Source organism: Stegostoma tigrinum, chromosome 4 (assembly GCF_030684315.1).
Source record: "Stegostoma tigrinum isolate sSteTig4 chromosome 4, sSteTig4.hap1, whole genome shotgun sequence".
Classification (NCBI taxonomy): Eukaryota; Metazoa; Chordata; class Chondrichthyes; order Orectolobiformes; family Stegostomatidae; genus Stegostoma; species Stegostoma tigrinum.
The window spans coordinates 130665155-130685334 of NC_081357.1; the positions used below are offsets into that span (position 1 = coordinate 130665155).

At 39.9% G+C, this 20180-nt stretch overlaps 1 protein-coding gene across 12 annotated transcripts in view; it reads right to left on the reverse strand.

The window, feature by feature from the left end:
- dtnba (dystrobrevin, beta a) overlaps positions 1-20180 on the reverse strand; it is a 537031-nt gene that overhangs the window by 330921 nt on the left and 185930 nt on the right. For all 12 annotated transcript variants that reach the window (XM_048530760.2, XM_048530769.2, XM_048530766.2 and 9 more), the window contains one exon: positions 16908-17032. In XM_048530760.2, the coding sequence (XP_048386717.1) occupies positions 16908-17032 (125 nt within the window). The remainder of the gene's footprint in view (positions 1-16907; positions 17033-20180) is intronic.

Below are 20180 nucleotides of genomic sequence, written 5' to 3' on the forward strand. Positions count from 1 at the left end.
AGTGACTTCACCTGCGAAAGCAACAGCACTCCAAAAGCTTGTGATTTTGAATAAACCTGTTGGACTGTAACTTGGTGTCATGTGACTTCCGATTCTGTATAGAATACCATTAAAAGTGCTATTCCACAATAAGCATTATTCCAATGAAGGCAAAAAATTTAACAATTATAGTTTACACAAGTTGCTCCCAAAAATGTTTTCAACTGGTTTCTGATAAAAGGACCTTTGAAATATAAAATGTCTAAGGTTTAAATCAAAGAGCTGGAACATGAGCTTCGATTGCATATAAATCTCTGCTTGTCTTCAAGCAACCAACTTTAGGATTATTTTCATTAGAAAGACAGAGATTGAGGGGGGACCTGATTGAGGTCTACAAAATCATGGGGGGTATAGACAGGGTGGATAGCAAGAAGCTTTTTCCCAGAGTGGGGGACTCAATTACTAGGGGTCATGAGTTCAAAGTGAGAGGAGGAAAGTTTAAGGGAGATATGCATGGAGAGTTCTTTACGCAGAGGGTGGTGGGTGCCTGGAGCGCCTTGCCAGCGGAGGTGGTAGACGCAGACACGTTAGCATCTTTTAAGATATATTTGGACAGGTACATGGATGGGCCGGGAGCAAAGGGACACAGACCCAGAGAAAATAAATGACAGGTTCGACAGAGGATCTCAATCGGCGCAGGCTTGGAGGGCCGAAGGGCCTGTTACTATGCTGTAATTTTGTTTGTTCTTTGTTTTTGTAACTCTGGTCTCATATCTCAAAGTCTGACCTGAAAACTACTTACCAACTCAGAGAGAAAATAAGTAGTTTTAGAAATGCCAAAAGGACCAGTTTTCTCAAGTGCTGATGAAAGACAATAAAATATAAAGAGAATTATTTTCACTTTGAACCTTATTTCCATGATGTCACAGGAGAAATTTTTAAAATGTAATACTTTAACTGGTGTAAACTGAAACATTCAAGGTAATTGCTTTTAATCACATTTTCTTTCTAATGTGGAAGCAGATCCGATTATTCTATGATGGATTACTCAGATCTCTAATTGAATAGTAGTGTGTTTTAATAGCAGCTCCTGCTTTTAGTACAAATTGTGTCTTAATTGACTCATTTTCCATGAAGAAATAATTATAAAATATTATTCATTGCATTCCAATTACATTATAACATTCCTGCCTTAAAAGGCAGCAAAATGACATGAAATAGTCTTCAGTATTCACTATTGATTACTTAAAGGGCCTTTCAAAGTAAAACTAAGGAGTAATAAATTAGAACAAACTTGGCCTTGGGATTATGTCACTGCACAGCAAATGCTGGTTTCTGATTTCACATAAACATTTCTTCTCTGTGCATTGATTATTGTGTACTGTTTAGATTTCAGTCAGGCAATCAAAATCAACCTACACTGAATGCAACATGCGTCACTGGAAATGTTAAAATCATCCATTTCAGCATCATTTATAATCTTCACTTGGATTTACATATTAAAGTGCTAACATCACAGAAACAGGTAATAGGGCAAATGGTCTATGCACATGTTTATGGTCCATGTTTCCTCCCATGCTCCTTTGTAGAGCTTCAGTAACTCATCTTTCTAGTGCCTTATCCTTCATCAACTTGTACCTAGGTTCCCTTTAGCTTCATCAATGCCGTCTGTCTTCAATCATTCTTGTGGTAGTAATTCCATATTTGAACTAACCATACTGGCTAAAAAAGGCTCTTGAGTTCTTAAGCTGATTTATTTGTTATTATAGTTGTTACCCTAGATCTGGTCTCGTTTGCACGTGGTAAGAAACTTCTGATGCCGACTGTGAAGCACCCTTATAACCTCAAAGGTAACCATCAGACGATCCCTTAGTCCTCATCTTTTTAACAGAAGAGATTCCCAGAAAACATTCAATCTTTCCACCTGCATATTATCACTCAAAATTGGTTTCGCTCAAGCAATTTCTCTTTCACCTTCACCTTCTCCTGTAAGATTGAAACCAGAACTGTACACACAACTCCAAATATGTTTATCCAAAGTCAAAATGTTTTTCCATCATGTCTGCCTTTCTCCCTAATAGCTGGTTGAGGGGTGACCTACCACACTGTTTGCAGTTTGGTATTACACTTTACCTGGAGATGAGTTTCAGATTACATGTCCACACCATCACCAAACATTACCTATCATGCTTGACTTCATCCACATCAGTTCATCATATCTTTTTTCAAGCTTAAGTAGCACGTTTAATTGAAATCATGTATTCTATGACTAAAGTTACACTGGACCTTCATGACACTGTACCCACGAGATTTTGTTGATAGGTTCTGGATGATGCAATTCCACTTAATGTCAAAAAACTTATCAGTTGGTCTGGATACATTACAATCATATGATAGCTTGGTATTATTTCCTGAAATTCCAAACACCTCATAAAATACTCCAAAAGCTACTGGTAATAATAATGCATACAGCAGCGTCCAGTCAGAAAGATACAGAATTGTGATGATAGATGTTTCCAGGAACATCAATGAGAATACTGTCATATTTATATAGTCAGATGTAATAGGCTGCATTCTCACAAATCTCTCCAGAGTCAAAACCGATGATGCACGATGATATGTAACCGTCAGTGCACAGAAGACAGAAGATTTACAATGACCTGCTGTATTCAGTATACATTACCCACTCGCGCCTTGTCAGCAGCAAGAAGTGTTTAAATTTCAGAATTATCAAACATTGGAACACAGATTAATACAAAGCGAGAAATCAATTTGTGATATGGAAAATTGTGATGCTTAACTACAGATAATTATCTAACTTTTAGGTCTCAATTCTTGATTGTTTAAAACAATGGGGTCCAACAATATTTCTTCATGACTCATTGGGATAGTGTGCTGGAAATCAAAACCTATTATTCTTGGATTTGCCATAAATGTCAAAAAACATTTAGCTACAGCTTTCAGAGACATTAGGAGCACATTTTGAAATTCATAACCTAATCAAGCAGAGTCCACATATCTGCAGGAAAGGAAAATCATGTCAAACTAATTTATTACAGATTTTCAAGGAAGTCTCAACCAGATAGATAAAGGGGGAGGAAGGGATGTCATGGACGCATAGAGACGTACAGCATGGAAACACACCCTTCGGTCTAACTCATCCATATCCTAAATAAATCTAGTCCCATTTGCCAGCATTTGGCCCATATCCCTCTAAACACTTTATATCCATGTCCCCATCCAGATGCCTTTTAAATGTTATCATTGTACCAGCCTCTACCACTTCCTCTGGCAGCTTATTCCAGGCACACCTGCTCACTGCTTCAAAACATTGCCCCTTTGGTCCTTTTTATATTGTTCCCTTCTCACCTTAAACCTAGTTTTGAACCCTGCTACCCAGGAAAATGGACCTTGACTATTCACCTTATGCATGCCCTTCATGATTTTGTAACTCTCTAATAAGGTCACCCCTCAATTTCCAATGCTCCCAGGAAAATAGCCCCAGCTAATACTCTTGTACATCATTTCTGAGCCCTTTCAAATTTCACAACATCTTTCCTGAAACAGGGAGACCAGAATTGAATGCAGTATTCCAAAAGCAGCCTAACCAATGTCCTGTACTATCACAACATGGCCTCCCAAATCCTACACTCAATGTACAGATCAATAAAGACAAGCAAAGCAAACAACTTCTTCACTACCCTGTCTACTTGTGATTCTGCCTTCAAGTGGCTATGAACCCGCACCCCAAGGTCTCTTTGTTTGGAACCAGTCCCCAGGACCCTACCGTTAGGTAGGTAAGTCCTGCCCTAATTTGCCTTTCCAAAGTGCATGTTGTTTCAAATTCCAGAAGGTGTTTGACAAGGTACTTCATAATCGGTTAAGTCATACCATAACAGCCTTCAGTGTTGAAGGTAGTATTTTGATACCGATAGAGAATTGGCTCATGGGCAGGAAACAGCAAGTGGAATAAGGAGTTCTTTTTCAGGTTGGTAACTGGTGATCAGTGGGGGTTCCACAGGGATCAGTGCTGAGACCACAAGTGTTTACAATAATGACTTAGAGGAAGGAAGTGAGTGGACAAAAGTGAGTCAAATTTGCAGATGGCGCAAAAACAAGTGGAAAGGCGGATTTTTAGAGAGATACAAGTTTACAAAGACATATTGATTGGGTAAGTAAGCAGGCAAAAAGTTGGTAAATGGAGTATAACGTGGGAAACTGTGAAGTTGTTCATTTTGGAAGGGAGAAGAAAAGAATAGAGTACTATTTAAATGGAGTGAAACTGCAGAAAGCAGCAACATAAAAGGGACTTTTCCACAAAACACAGAAAGCTAGCACATATGCAGCAAGTAACCAGGAAGGTTAATGAATGTTTGCCCTTATTTCAAGGGGGATGGGGTATAAGAGTTGGGAAGTCCGACTGCAACTCTACAAGGAGCTGGTGAGACCACATCTGGAGCACTGTGAGCAATTTTGGTCCATCATTTAAGGAAAGATACCATTTCATTGGAGGCAGTTCAGAGAAAGTTCACTAGGCTGATCCCTGGTATGGAGAGATTGTCTTATGAGAAAAGGCTAACAGGTTGGGCCTCTAATCTCTGGAGATTTTAAGACTGAAAGGTGATCTCATTGAAACATTTAGGATCTTAAGGGGTTTGACAGGCGTATTTGCCACAGGGAGCTTTGCCCTTGTGTACATTTAAGGCCAAGATAGATAGATTCTTGATCAGAGATAGTAGGAACTGCAGATGCTGGAGAATCTGAGATAACAAGGTGTAGAGCTAGATGAACACAGCAGGCCAAACAGCTCCTCGCTTGTTATCTTAGATTCTTGATCAGTTGGGGAATCAGGCATTGCAGAGAAAGGACGGAAAAGAGGACATGATGAATGTTGGAGCAACAATGAGCCTACTGAACAGCAGCAGGCTTGGGGGCCAAAAGGCCTACTTCAGTTACTATTTCTTATGGTCTAAACTAGCTACAGTCACCAATTTTACCTGACTGACAAACTCAAGTGAGTGAATGCTCACTAGGTTTCTGTACTTAACAAGAAAATAATTATTTACTATCAGTAAATTGCTAACTCATTGCTCCACAATTTAAATCCTATTCCTTCTTAAATTCCACAAGCAAGCAGATACAAAGTCAGACACAAGATGAATATTAGGGGTTATGAAGAACAAAAGCTCAGGTAAGCATACTTCAGTACGCATCATTCTGGGCTGCAGGGTTTGATGAGTTATTTTCTTTCTCTTCCTTTTAAATCCCTTTTACTTCTTCAATCTTGGCTCAAGGTTGCTCATACACCATTGCTCTCTTTCATCCACTGGTTGAGAAGTCATGCTTACATTATCTTGAAAAATGTTTTATTCCTCCTTCAATTGAGGATTTGGAAGGAAAAGTAAGTGGAAGACAACAAGTATAATTACTGGTGACTCCAAGTGAGTGAAAAGGGGGTTTTATTTTTGCAGCTTTTTCAGGTTCGGTGGGTCTCTGCTGCTTCATTCCCAGTCAATCCTAGGTCACTTGGTCAGGAGCCAATCAAAACACTGCTGTCTAGTAGGTTTGCCCCAGTTCAGACCCACAGAATCCACGGTGTCTGCTTCTGCTCTCACTGTTCTTGGAAATGCCAGCGGAGGTGGTAGACGCAGACACATTAGTGTCTTTTAAGATATATTTGGACAGGTACATGGATGGGCAGGGAGCAAATGGACACAGACCGTGAGAAATTAGATGACAGGTTAGACAGAGGATCTTGATCAGCGTAGGCTTGGAGGGCCGAAGGGCCTGTTCCTGTGATGCAGGTTTCTTTGTTTGAAAACACAACGTTATGAATTGTAAACAATGTGCTCTCGTAAGAATGATGCTTAAAACTACTGCCGTCTCTACAGTACAGCTTCCTTGGTACAAGGCAGTATCTTCCTTTTCTTAAAATTCCACAGTTCAAAACTAATATAAATAAACAGATGTGATCTTCACACGTCTCTGCACTGGGAGAGATGAAATGTCATTTTAAAATGTATTTAATCACAAGGTGAGTGAAACGCAGACAACAAGACATCTATTCACACTCACAATCCCTTGTACAAATCTTGTAGAATCTTCTACCATCTCTTAAACCCTTAGCTTATTTTGTCATTCTACATTTGGGATTAGGCATCTTCAATCACATTACCTTTACCAGCAACATAAACAATCTTTACTTTGAATGGTTTAAACAATTGACTCCATCTGAACTTTATACTTTCCAACAAGCAAAAACAGGAAACTCTCAGTTTTGAACATTCAGCCCTTTATTCCAAATAAAAGTAAAATTAATCAGAAATAATAACACAATGGCTGCAGTTAAACCTTCACTTGAAATAAGTAAAAAAAAGTCTTCACAAAAATCAAAACTGAGGTAACATCACCGGAGCCAAAATGTTAGCTCTGATTTTCCAGCAACTGCTGTTTTGTTCCAGATTTACAGCATCCACAGTCCTTTTGGTTCTTATTTAGTATTTAACTCACTGGCATGTCTCTTCCAGGCATGCCCACCTTGAAGTTCTGCTTCTTTCTCTGATGGGATTTCTATTTCAATCTTTCTCCCCGCCCACCAACATTACTTTCACAGCCACTCCTGGTGTTTGATAAGTATTTGCTATAACTCATTTCCACAGCCATATCACATTCCTCAGTGACTGCCTCCAGTTCAGACTCACCCCATGTGAATTCCAGCTGAAGTTTTATCCCTCATGTTATCTCAGGGTCACAGATATCTCTGTGATTTTCAAAGTTCCACAGGCAGCTGCTCTCACTGCAGCCCGAGATCCACACTCAGTGCCATGTGGCATCACACGTACATTCTCAATCTTTCTCTCCAACAGCATCGCAATGTGCTGGCTCAGGGCTGCACCACTCCACAGTTCCACTTCATCCTCCGGCCCATTCTGGGCTAACCAGAAAGTTTTCCTTTTACTTTCAGGTATCAAGGACACAAGATGCAATAACTCAGAGATATCCATAGCCCTCTGGAACCTTCCTCTCCTCTCCTTCCCTCTGACTCCATCCCCTCCCCCAGCACCACCTCTTGTCGGGTATTCACCATCCCTGCTAAACTTCCACTCTCTGATGCGGAACGCTCTGTACTCAGCAAAGGCCTCAGCTTTATCCCTCTGCATCCCCATCTTATCAAACTTTGGGCACAACATGATGTCAAATTCTTCTCCCGCCATCTTTACATCCATGCTCATTTTTTTGGACAAGAGTCCTCTCCCTGTCCCACTCACCCCTTCACCCACCTCCAACACTCTCCCTCCACCTGGACCCCTCCCTCTGGCCTTTTACTTGCACTTGATCTGTTCATTGAGAATTGTCAATGTCACCTCAACTGCACTGCCCCCCTCACCCAATCCAACCTATCTCCCTCTGAACTGACTGCACTCCGTGCACTCAGATCTAACCCTGATTTTGGCATTAAGCCTGTCGATAAGGGTGGTACTGTCGTAGTCTGGTGTACTGACTTCTACATTGCAGAGGCTGTGCTCCTGCTCTCAGATACCTCCTCCTATCTTCCTCTGGACCACAACCCCACATGGCACATCAAGCATTGTATCAACCACTGTCATGGAGTTCTGAGGAAGGGTCACCATACCCGAAACATTAACTCTGATTTTTCTTCAGAGATGCTACCAGACCTGCTGAGCTTTGCCAGCAACTTCTGTTTTTGCTCCCGATTTACAGCATCCACAGTTCTATTGGTTTTTGAAAAAAAAGTCTTAATTTGGTTCCGCAGTGAATTAATTGAGTCGGTGTCAAAATGACATAGAGACAACCTGGTGCTCCTGTCTCCATTTAGACATGTTTAAACCTTTCAAAGGTTTCCTCTTCGTGAATGCCATGGGCATAACATGTGCGGCAATCTCTGACCATTATCAACATTCTTCTTCTAAAAACACAAGAATTAGTAGCAGAAGACCATTTGGCCCCTGAGCCTTCTCTGCCATCCTACAATCTGAAGGAGGGTCACTGCTCCCAAAACATTGACCCTGCTTTCTGCAGTTACCCAGAAATTTCTTATTTTTTCATTTCAGATTTCCAGCATCTGCAATTCTGTTCCATTTTTCCTCTGTCATTACCCTTGGTTCACTTGTCAATCAAGCATCTAACTGAGCTATGAACATACTCAATAAGTTGGTCTCCACTGCTCTTAGAGCAGAAAATGTTACAAACAAGCCTCCAGAGAGGAAAAAACCCTCCAAATCCCACAGTTAAATCGGAGACCTCTCACTGTTTCAACGGTGTTCCCTATTTCTGGACTCTCCCATCAGGGAATCCTCCTCTCGGCTTCCACCCTATTAAATGTCCTCAGGATCTTGTATGTTTCAGTAAGATCACCCCTCAATCTTCTCAACTCCAAACACAGCTTGTTCAAGTATTCCTCACAAACTAATCCCTTCAATCCAGGAATCAGTCAAGTAAAATTTCTCTGAACTACTTCTAATGCAATTACATCCTTTATTAATAAGGAGACCAAATCTGTACAGAGTCTTCCAGAACCAGTGGTACCAAGGCTCTAAACAATTGCAGTGATATTATTTTTACATTTACTACTTCGCCTGTCTAATCACTTGCTGAATCTGTACATTTTATCATTCATGTACCAAGGTTACACAGTTCTCCCTGTAAACCCCAGGTTTTGCAATTTCTTTCTATTTAACTAACTTCTTTTTCTAATCTTCCTGACAAAGCGGGTAAGTTCTCATTTCCCCACAGTATACTTCATTTGCCAAAAATTTTGCTCACTCAGTAATGCAAATTCCTTTTGTAGACACAATGCGTACTCTTTGCAGCTTACTTTCCTACGGATCCGTGCCTTCAACACATTTCTTGGTGTGCTGTTTTCCTTAACTACATTTTTTTAATGAATCATAAATTAAATTGTTAAAAGTCTCATGTCAAGTTTGTTGAAATTTTTTTCAGATATTACAAGTTTCCAAGATAAATATTTGTTCAGGCAGTGATTAATAAAACGAGATCATGATTGATGTGGCTGACTCTCAACTACTCTCCACAATGACCGAGCAAGCTGTTTAGTTGCATCAAATCACAGCAAAGTTTAAACAAAGGAATGAAATTGGATGGACCACCTGGCATCAAATAAGGCACCGGAAACAACTCAAAAGTCTTGTCTGCTCTGCAAAGTCCTCCTTACTAACATCTGGGGCGTGAGCCAAAGTCGGGAGATGTGTCCCAGAGACTAGTTCAGCAATGCCTGGCAGATTTGTCAAATCATAGACTTCTTATAATTTCTTTCCCTGTTATTTGTTAAAGCTGAGTGTGCTTATAATAAATGGAGTTGTTTTCTGTTAATAATAGAAGTTTGTGTGAATGGGTTTTATCCAGAATAGCAGTCAGTCAGGCAAATTGATCATCTTGTTGTTTAATTAGGTTATTTTTAACGGCTTGTGGAACAATGAGGGTCAATTATTGGTACATGGTTCCCATTTAATTCATGACACAATGATGCTATGATTGTATTACAAGAGATCGGGGGAACTAATTTGTTTGCTCTTTCTCGGAGCCAGAACGAACAGAATGGATGAAGTGGCTTCCTTTAATGCCGTATGAGTCTGTGACTTCACCAGTTGAAAGGTGTCATATTGATTTTTGGATGACTACCAGAGTCAAAAATCCTTGCTTATAAAGATGGCAGCCCCCCAATTACCCTACATGATAGAAAAGCTTCAGTAAGCCTGCTACTACATCAGACTGTTACCGACTCCTGAAAATGTGAGAACTATTCTTTTGGTTGGACTGCTTTCTATTAACACTAGGTTATTTTTATCCTCTTGGGGATTCATAAGAAACTGTTTGGGAACATCATAGTCTGCTCTTCGCTGAAATATTTTGTCAAACAAAGTTATCTTAATAAAAGGAATCAATTTTATTTCTTATTCAAAGGAAACAGTAAATTACAATCCAAAGACCTTCAGAATTACACTGATGGTCTGAAATCTCAGTGGATTGGCTGTTATCTTTTGATGTTATCTATTTTGTTGCAAACTGTAAGTTAACGATAGGTTAATTGTGTCAGGGCAGTTAAGCAGCAGCACGTAATTTTCCAAGTTTTTATTTTGAAACAAAGGGAATTAAAAATGTCCAACAAAATGGTCTTTTGAAAAAATCTTTTGGAAAAGCATATTCATTCTACCAAAAGATTCCTCAGCTGGTCACCTTCCCCGTCATTTTTGGGATTACAAAATGTGCTCCTCCGTCCAAGGTCAGGTCTAAAACAACTTTCTCTTCCTCACTCAACCCATACAATGAAACGTTACTACAACTATGATGTATACTACAATGTTCTCAATGGTTTCTGTCTTTTCGTGGATTCATTGATAACGTTTTGATGGTGAATACTGCCAAGTAACAGGCAAGAATTGCCTCTGGACCCCAATGTGCATGAGTGTTTGTTGGTACTGTGCTTGAGAATCATTCAGGCTCAAGAAAGACTGAATAGAGGGAAATTGGTTGTATGTGTGGAAGCAGAATCCATGTCTACAGTTGCTGTCAAAGACAACATGTACATGAAGGTGAGGAGAAATGCAAAGAGAGACCCTTAAGGGACTTCTTACATGATCATGTACCAATGAGGATGGAAGCAATGATGAGATATTGTAGTGGAACAAAATGATGCAGATGAATAACAAAGATCAGCTACAAAGGAGAATTGGTATGGGTAACAGTGTTGAACATCACAAATTGCTGGTCCCCTTATTTAATGAAATAGATACGAAAATGATAACTAGAATCATGGAATAGAATACCTACAGTATGGAAACAGGGCCTTTGGCCCCACAAGTCCACAGTGACACTCAGAGTGCCCACGCAAACCCACCCCTTTATAACCCACCTAATCTACACATCCCTGAACACTACAGGCAATTTACCGTGGCCAATCCACCTAGCCTACACATCTTTGGGCTGTGGGAGGAATCTGGAGCGCCCGGAGAAAACCCACACAGACACAGGGAGAACATGCAAACTCCACACAGACAGTCGCCCTGAGGGTGGAATTGAACCCAGGTTCCTGGCTGTGAGGCAGCAGTGCTAATCAGTGAGCCATCATGCTGCCCCAAATGTGTATGAGTGTTTGTTGGCTCTGTGCTTTAAAATCATTCAGGCTCAAGAAATGAGCTCACTAATGAGCTTAGCTGAAGCTCCAACCCACCGTGAGAAATTAGGCACTTTTTGAGGCATCGGGAAACTCAGTCCAGTTGTCCTAGCAAGAATTCCTAAAAGAGAGACACATTGTCTTTCCTGCTTCCTGTTAGTCATGGCAAGTGTGCCTAACAGATAATCTATCCTGTATTCAGTCACTGAGCTTTAACAAACTGTATCCTGCTCTCTAAGATGACAGTCTTTTCTGTTCAGAGTCATCTGCAGGTTATCATTCACCACAACACTGTTTGAAAGCCCCGTTGGAAGCTTATAAAGAGATTTAGCAGCAACATTCTATTCCAACCACAAATGATCTGCACCTTGCACCTGCATTGTCATCACCATTAGTGCGTCCTTTGCCTTGAGCATTCAAAATGCTCAATGAGCTGCAATCGGTAGCCTTTGACTTCCTGGTGCATATCTATATTTATTAAAGAGACCTAATGTACTGCATTCAGGGATAGATTGGCTGAGATTTCAGCTGGTTGTGTGGGTATCTGTGCCTAAGCTTATGTGATGTGATGGTGTGTGTGTGTATGTGTGCGTGCGCGTGTGCGTGCGTGTGCGTGTGTGTGCGTGTGCATGTGCCTGTTTGTGTATATGTGTATGTGGCTGTGTGTGCCTGTTTGTGTATATGTGTATGTGGCTGTGAGTGTGTGTGCGCCTGTTTGTGTATGTGTGTATGTGTGTGTGTGTGTATCTGTTTGTGTGTGTGTGTGTGTGTCTGTTTGTGTGCGTGTGTGCCTGTTTATGTATATGTGCATGTGACTGTGTGTGCCTGTTTGTGTATATGTGTATGTGGCTGTGAGTGTGTGTGTGCGCGTATGTGTGTGTCTGTTTGTGTATGTGTATGTGTGTGTGTGTGTTTGTGTATGTGTGTGTGTGTGTGTGTTTGTGTATGTGTGTGTGTGTCTGTTTGTGTATGTGTGTGTGTCTGTTTGTGTATGTGTGTGTGTGTTTGTGTGTGTGTGTGTCTGTTTGTGTGTGTGTGCCTGTTTATATATATGTGTATGTGGCTGTGTGTGCCTGTTTGTGTATATGTGTATGTGGCCGTGAGTGTGTGTGCGTGCGCGTGTGTGTGTGCCTGTTTGTGTATGTGTGTGTGTGTGCCTGTTTGTGTATATGTGTATGTGGCTGTGAGTGTGTGTGCGTGTGCGTGTGTGTGTGCCTGTTTGTGTATGTGTGTGTGTGTGCCTGTTTGTGTATATGTGTATGTGGCTGTGAGTGTGTGAGTGTGTGTGCGTGTGCGTGTGTGTGCGCCTGTTTGTGTATGTGTGTGTCTGTTTGTGTGTGTGTGTGTCTGTTTGTGTGTGTGTGTGTTTGTGAGTGTGTGTGTCTGTTTGTGTATGTGTGTGCCTGTTTATGTATATGTGCATGTGGCTGTGTGTGCCTGTTTGTGTATATGTGTATGTGGCCGTGAGTGTGTGTGCGTGTGCATGTGCGAGAGAGAGAGAGTCTGTTTGTGTATGTGTGTGCCTGTTTGTGTATACGTGTGTGTGTGTGTGTGTGTGTGTGTGTGTGTACGTTGCTGTGTGTGTGTTCAAAGTAAAGGAGATCAGCAATTTGGAATTTAAAAATCTCATTCTTCAGAAATCAAGAACAACTGTCAAGCCCTGGCAGGTCAAAGGAACAAGACTAACAATAGAATAAAACTCTCAACAGTGCACCTTCTAAGAGCATATGTCCTATTCAATGAATCACTTAAGGCACAATAGATTTAATTTAATTAGTACAATTTTCTGAAACGTAACCTTCATCTTAATAAACTCAAAAAGCAATTTGTAATACAGTTGTACAAGGTCAATGTGACAGAGAGCTGAACTGAAACTAAATCTTCTGTAAAGGGCTTAAATTAAATTTCTATAATAAAACTGGTGTAATATCATCCCCAAAAGGAGACTGTCAGGTATTATGATAATTAATGACTGAGAACTTAAACTGTGCCTTTCATGGTCACTCATATTAGTGAAGTATTAATGGAATTTTAGAATAGTTTATCTAACATGTTATATGAAGAGGGGCACGTTATTGTAATCTTCCTAATTTACAGAATACATGTAATTGGTTTATTTCTGTCAAAGGATTACAGCTAACAAAGTGCCAGAAAATTACAACAAAATGTTTTACACAGATAACAAAGTGTGGAGCTGGATGAACACAGCAGGCCAAGCAGCATCTCAGGAGCACAAAAGCTGACGTTTCGGGCCCGAGCATCTGCAGTTCCCATTATCAATGTTTTACACAGCTCGGGTTCTTGTCAAATTTATTTCAAAATTTTAATAAATGCAGAATATAAACAATGTTTACTCGACATCTGCCAGTGTCATCAGATAAAACTGGATATTTCCTCCTTAGATGAGCTCACTGTGAAATCTCATGCACCTGTTGTATGGTTGTTGTCCTGCTGACTTCCTCAACACAGCAAATTGGTAATATTATTTAATTCTTCAAAAATTGCTTTTGGGTTGGAAATGGGTTCAACTAAAGATGAAGTCCACGAATATTAGGTGAAATCTATTCAATGTTTCTAATAAATGGTCTCATATATAATAACAATTAAGAATATTTTTAGACCATCTCTGCTGTATAATTAATCTTTTATATTTCTCTAATTTGAAAAGGTTGCTTATTTTTAAAGAAAATCCATTAGATCACACAACAAATAGATGATGTACAAAACAACAGGAAAGCAATATTAGCAATGAAGTCATCTTTTGGGACTTAACTTTCATAATTCTAGGATATAAATAACTGTTAATGTTGCTGTTTAAGGTTTATTGGAGAAATGTATGCATGTATTTTAAAGCATGTCCATTAAAATAGCACACATAGAATGCGACAAGAAGGACTTCATATATTTGGAAACTAAAATAAGTCACATTTTCTGCCCAAATGTCTTTCTCAAGTTAATATTAGATTGCTATTACTTTTCACAGTTTTAAATCTGGAAGTCCCTTCTGTGTGTTAAAGAGAACATCTTGATTTCAGCCCTAAATTTGCTTATTGCTAAATAAATATTTTGGTCTCAGTCTCAGCTTGGTTGTTCATTTAAAAATATTACAAGTGTGTCTTCACAATATCTTCAACTGTCTTATATTCTTTCAATCAATTCTCAGGGGTCTACTCTCACAGATGAAAAGCCCAAATTTACCTGGACATTTTATTTGAGGTGTAGCGGATGGCAACATTCCCTGAATTGCACACAGCTGGTGGATTAAAGCAAAGTAAAAGAAATGCACAGCAGGTTGCTCACTAGAAGGATAATTCCCCTTTCAGGCAGCAGCTCATTGCCAGATTCTCAAGGGAAATAAATGCTGATCCTGCCAGAGGTGCTCCCATCTCAAATAAATGTAAAGATTCCTGAATGCAGAGTTCATCTTCTTCATAAGGACAATCATCACCCATCTCTGAATGCAATGATAGCAGTACAACTCCATTGATATCCTATTCCATTCCAAAAATGACCTGATGTCAATGTTCATATTGGGAGCCGGTATTACTGAGGCAGCATAAATCAGACATTAAATGTACTGTTTCAGATGTTGGTGGGGTGGATTGTAATGGTGGTAAGTTAAACTTAACTATTTACATCTACTTGTTTCAAAATATACTTCTGTTGTTCAAGCCAGGTGCCTAAGTGATTCAATATGATAACATGTTGAATATTAAATTTGTTCTGCTTGAATATATGCAATCCAAGGTGGCACTGAATTACAAAATGAAACAGCAACACAGGGCCTGAAGGTGCAGATCAGACCCACGTCAGTGGGCCTTTAAAAAATGCATCACTATATTTATGAATTTGATATCTGCATGGCATGCAAAATGGCGCTTCATTATTACTTGTGCTTCTCTACAAATGCATATCCTGCAGTTTCTCATGTAATAACGACCTGGTGAAAACTTGATGGAATTGTACAAAATTTCTGAATGCATAATTGAAGACCCCAACTTGGCACTGGAGACTGTCATTTATCAGTTTATAAAAAGTCTATATCCACTCTGTATCAGAATAAAGGACATTGCTAACTTATAAGTGATCTTATCATACAGCTTATTAGGTTAAGCAAAGAGAACATAATGATCCACTCAACATTTACGTAATGCTATTATTATTTTTAGTTTTATTTTCTGAAAATAACTAAACTGTGAATTCAACAGGTGTGAATTTTATATGCAGTATAATCAGTAAAGTGTACCTAGACAGGCACTACTGTAACAGTATTGTTATTGAAAAATCAATCTACCTTTGCTTAGCAAAGCTTTCTGAAAGTGGTTTCAGCAAAAGTTGAAACAGCTTGGAAAAAAAAAGCCAAAGGGAGCAAATAGACCAGCTGAAATAATTCAACAACAGAGCAACTAAACACTTCGGGGCTGTATCTGTACCAAAATGCATTTTACTGTAATTGTTGCATTAATTGGTTAAATGTTGTTAAAGAACAAAAGCTGCTAGGAAGTGCACTCTTCATTAAAAGTGTTCATCCCACTTAGCATGCATGTCCAATGTTGTGAAGTACTGTATTCCAAATACTTTGAATGTTGACCAGAGAAGCTTAATGTGTTGCTCTACATAAATTTCATTCTCGGATTGGGAAATCTAAGCTCCATGGTCAGAATGTTTAAATGGCACAAACAATGCAACCAATCCTACAAAAGGTAAATACAATTTATTTTAGATGTCAAAACTTCCGAATTGACTATGCACTTTAGAAATAAGTGCTGAAGTCTGGCAATGGTCCTCAATTTCTCATCCTCCCAAACTGCATTAACAGATCATGACTTAACTCCTGAAATTTTGGTTAAGTCTCTTAAAAGGTGCATCGTGATTATTGCAGATGCATCCTGTTTGGAGAGATTTCTGCCAGAAATGTCAATAAAATTGTACAAACAGATCCAGCTGAAACCCAAAGGTAGAAGAATCACCATCAATTGCATGTTGTATCAAGGAAAAACTGCAACGCTAATAACACTTTTTAGCATTGTTTCAATAAAAATTCTTCATTTATATTGCAATATGTAAATAAGCCATGATGCTGGCTGAATTGCAATTTTAAGACAGCAGTCAACAGTTTTCTTTAGGTAAGGATATCTTTACGCAGAGAGTTGTGAGAGCATGGAATGCGTTGCCAGCAGCAGTTGTGGAAGCAAGGTCATTGGGGTCATTTAAGAGACTGCTGGACATGCATATGGTCACAGAAATTTGAGGGTGCATCCATGAGGATCAATGGTCGGCACAACATTGTGGGCTGAAGGGCCTGTTCTGTGCTGTACTGTTCTATGTTCTATGTTCTAAGGAATAAAGATGGGGAGGTACAGATCAGCCTTGTTCTATATTAACAGTAGGCCATGGGAGGGTGAATGACTATTCCTGTAGTGTAGATTTGTTCTATTTTAATGCACTAGCTTGGCCAGGCCTAAAAATGTATCCAGAATGATAGCAGAACTCCTTTTTTGTAACTCACAGGTTTTCATTGCATTAAGGGAGAACATGCAGTTCAAAATTACCAGTAATCATGACAAGCAGTCCCTCTCAGAGTGAACAATCGCCACAAACTTGAATTACCACTTTAGAAAATGACAAATAAAGATGACCGCTTAAAGTGCATAGCAAGCTCCTGTAGTCAGTCAATGCCTGACTCTACTTAGCGACAATTTCAAGCTTTAACTTGTTTCCATAAAAGCTACACCAGTATTTACACATAAATCTCCTCTAAAAGTTCATTACTCACACTATATGGGCCAAATCGAGAGGTTTCTCTGGCATCTCTGGGTAAATAGGATGAGGTGGTTCTCGACTTGGAACACATCCAAGGGACTTGCTAATTGCGTGGCCCAACTTCTTTGCCGGTGATTTCTGTGAAGAAAATGACAAGTTTAATCAATGAAAACTGGAACTCAAGGTAGTAGAACCCAAGCTCAGCTACAAGACAGAATGGAAGTAGGACAATAAGTGGTAAACAGGAAAGTCAAGTATTCTTTCCTTCCTACCTGGAAAAGAAAAGATTATCTCACTTCAACAATTTACTTGCTTGAAGTTGAATGAAATATTAACCTACTGTCATGGAAATACATTAGTGGTTTGTTTTATTCATGAGTGGGAACAATATCCAGGCTTGAGCTGTGTTGTGACTGGAATCAGGTAGACCTTGTTGACTGCAAGATCCTTGATTGGGGTTATTAACCTGGGCTCATCAGGGAGCCCTGGCTAATCCATATAAACGGGCTTTAAAGTTTCCACAGTTCAGGAGACTGACTCCCAAGCTGGCTGGTCACAGCCAGTGTACTGTGCCCAAGTAAATAAAGTGTGACCTGGTGACAGGATACTAGCCTCTGTGCAGTTATTTAAGGCTGACAAGTAACAGATGCCAGACAATGACCATTTCCAACTCGACAGATCTAACCATCGTCCTTCACACTCAATGGTTTCACCATCACTGAATCTTCCACTACCATCTTGGGGTTACCAATGACCAGAAACGGAATTGGGTTGGGTAAGGCATACACATGCTGTAGCTACAAAAGCAGGTCAGTGACAAGGAGTCCTATAATGAGCCTCCCACCTCCTTAATCCCCAAACACTGAAAAGTATAAGGTGAATCATTTTGGAAGGATAAACTTGAAAGCAGAAAACAGGGTTAACGGAAAGATTCTTGGCATTGTGGAGGAGCAGAGGGATCTTAGGGTTCATGCCCACAGTTCCCTGAAAGCTGCCACCCAGGTGGATAGAGTTGTTAAGAAGGCGTATGGTGTGTTAGCTTTCATTAATAGAGGGATTGAGTTCAAAAGCCATGAAGTTATGCTCCAGCTGTACAAAAGCCTGGTTCGGCCACACCTGGAGTATTGTGTCCAGTTCTGGTCGCCTCATTACAGGAAAGATGTGGAAGTGTTGGAAAAGGTGCAGAGGAGATTCACCAGGATGCTGCCTGGAATGTAGGGAAGATCTTATGAGGAAAGGTTGAGAGAGCTAGGGCTTTTCTCTTTAGTATGATGAAGGATGAGAGGTGACTTGATAGAGGGGTACAAAATGATCCGAGGTATAGATAGAGTGGACAGCTAGAGACTCTTTCCTAGGGTGGAGGTGGCTTTTATGAGGGGGCATAGTTTTAAGGTGAGTGGAGGTAGATATAGGGGAGATGTCAGAGGTAGGTTCTATACTCAGAGTGGTAGGGGCGTGGAATGCATTGCCAGAGCGGGTAGTGGAGTCAGCCTCATTAGGGGCATTTAAGCTGTTATTGGATAGGCAAATAGATGATAGTATAACGTAGGGGTAGGAGTTAGATAGGCCTTAGGTTTAGGGTAAAAGTTCGGCACAACATTGTGGGCGGAAGCTGTACTGTGCTGTACTGTTCTACGTCCTAAAACAATGTTAACATATTGGGTTCAGTGACGTCTCTTCAGAATAAAGGGTGCATCACTGGATCCGAAACATTGACACTGCTTTCTCTCCACAGATGCTGCCAGACCTGCTGGGTTTCTCCAGAAATTTCTATTTTATTTCAGCAATTGCTTCTTTGTCAGTATTTTGCTTCTGCTGGTGCAGCCTTCCCAACCCGAGACAGGCAACCTAATATCAGCAGAAATACTGTTACAGAAAGTCTCCTAAAAATAAGAAAATCAGTTAGACCCCAAATTGGAAATTTAGCCTGATGGGTTTCTGGTGAGGAATCCATGCATTTAGTAGATATCAGCCTTGCCTCTGCCAAACAGCAGAAGACACTAACACATAATCTGATACTCAGTGCAGTCCCGAGAAAGTAAAAACCTATTACAGAGGGGGCATCTTTCAGATAACATCCTACCCTGAGGCCTGAACCCATGGCAATATCAAAGAAAGTTCTCCAGGCATTCAAACTAATTTTAATCCCTGACACACTCTCACATGAGAAACCTGGTGGTTTCACTGCCATCTTTTCCAGTAACTTACTACATTAAAACTAGCTAGATTGTTTGCTTACATAACAGCAAATACTACTTCAAAACTAACTTACTGCCTGTAAACTGTTTTGTTCATCTTGAGAACTGAAGGTGTGGCATAAACATATCTTCTCCATCAAATGTTAGTACTCTGTGTTGTTTTTGATCATGTACCTTTATGTCATGGTATATCTGGATAATGTTTTCTAAAAATAGTGTCATTTCACTTGAATCACTGCATCATCTTTCACAAGTTGGTGAGATTTCAGGAAGTGATCACTCTCTACAGAACTCTGTGACAAATTCACTGTCGTAAAGTGAAGACAATAAATTATACTGAAAGTCAGTCAAACAAAACGTCCTAACGATTTCTTTAGATGTCAGACTTGTAAGCTTGGTAATTGTTTCCTGATTAAGAGTGAGTGATGTTGGTAAATGGTATCAGAACTATGAAGCTTCCTATTGCTTTTCCATTAAGATCCATTTAGCTCATCAATTTCAAGGATATTCTGGGAAGGATTTCAATTCACAGTGACAAGTCAATCCATCAATCAATCTCTGTGATTTAATGAGCCAGGTAAATCAACATTGTTATAAAATACCATACACCAGCTTGACTCATTAAATTTGCCATCTGGAATAATCAAGACCTAATATTTTGCTGCCAATTATGTTACCAGAAAGACCCTGCTTAGTCTGTCCCAGCAGGTTCTGCTGTAACTCTCTCAATCTTCATTGCTTTTTAAATTGCTTTTTGTTTTTCCCTCTTCTTAAACACCCTCCAGTGATACCTCAGTACCTTCGTGTTACTTCCACTTTGCTCCTCTGTTCTCCACCAAAGTTCCTTCGCTCATTCACCTCTATTGGTTTTTAATTTGCATGTGCATGCCCTACATTTTTCCTTCAGTTTACCTTTTGTTTCAGGCAGTTAAAAGTTTATGGATTTACTTCAAACTAATTTTCTCCCTTCCTGAGTTGTTCTTACTGAAGTATTTACTGTTTTGTTTAACTGAACAGGCATTCTCCAAGATGAAACACAGTGTGGAGCTGGAAGAACACAACAGGCCAGGCAGCATCAGAGGAGCAGG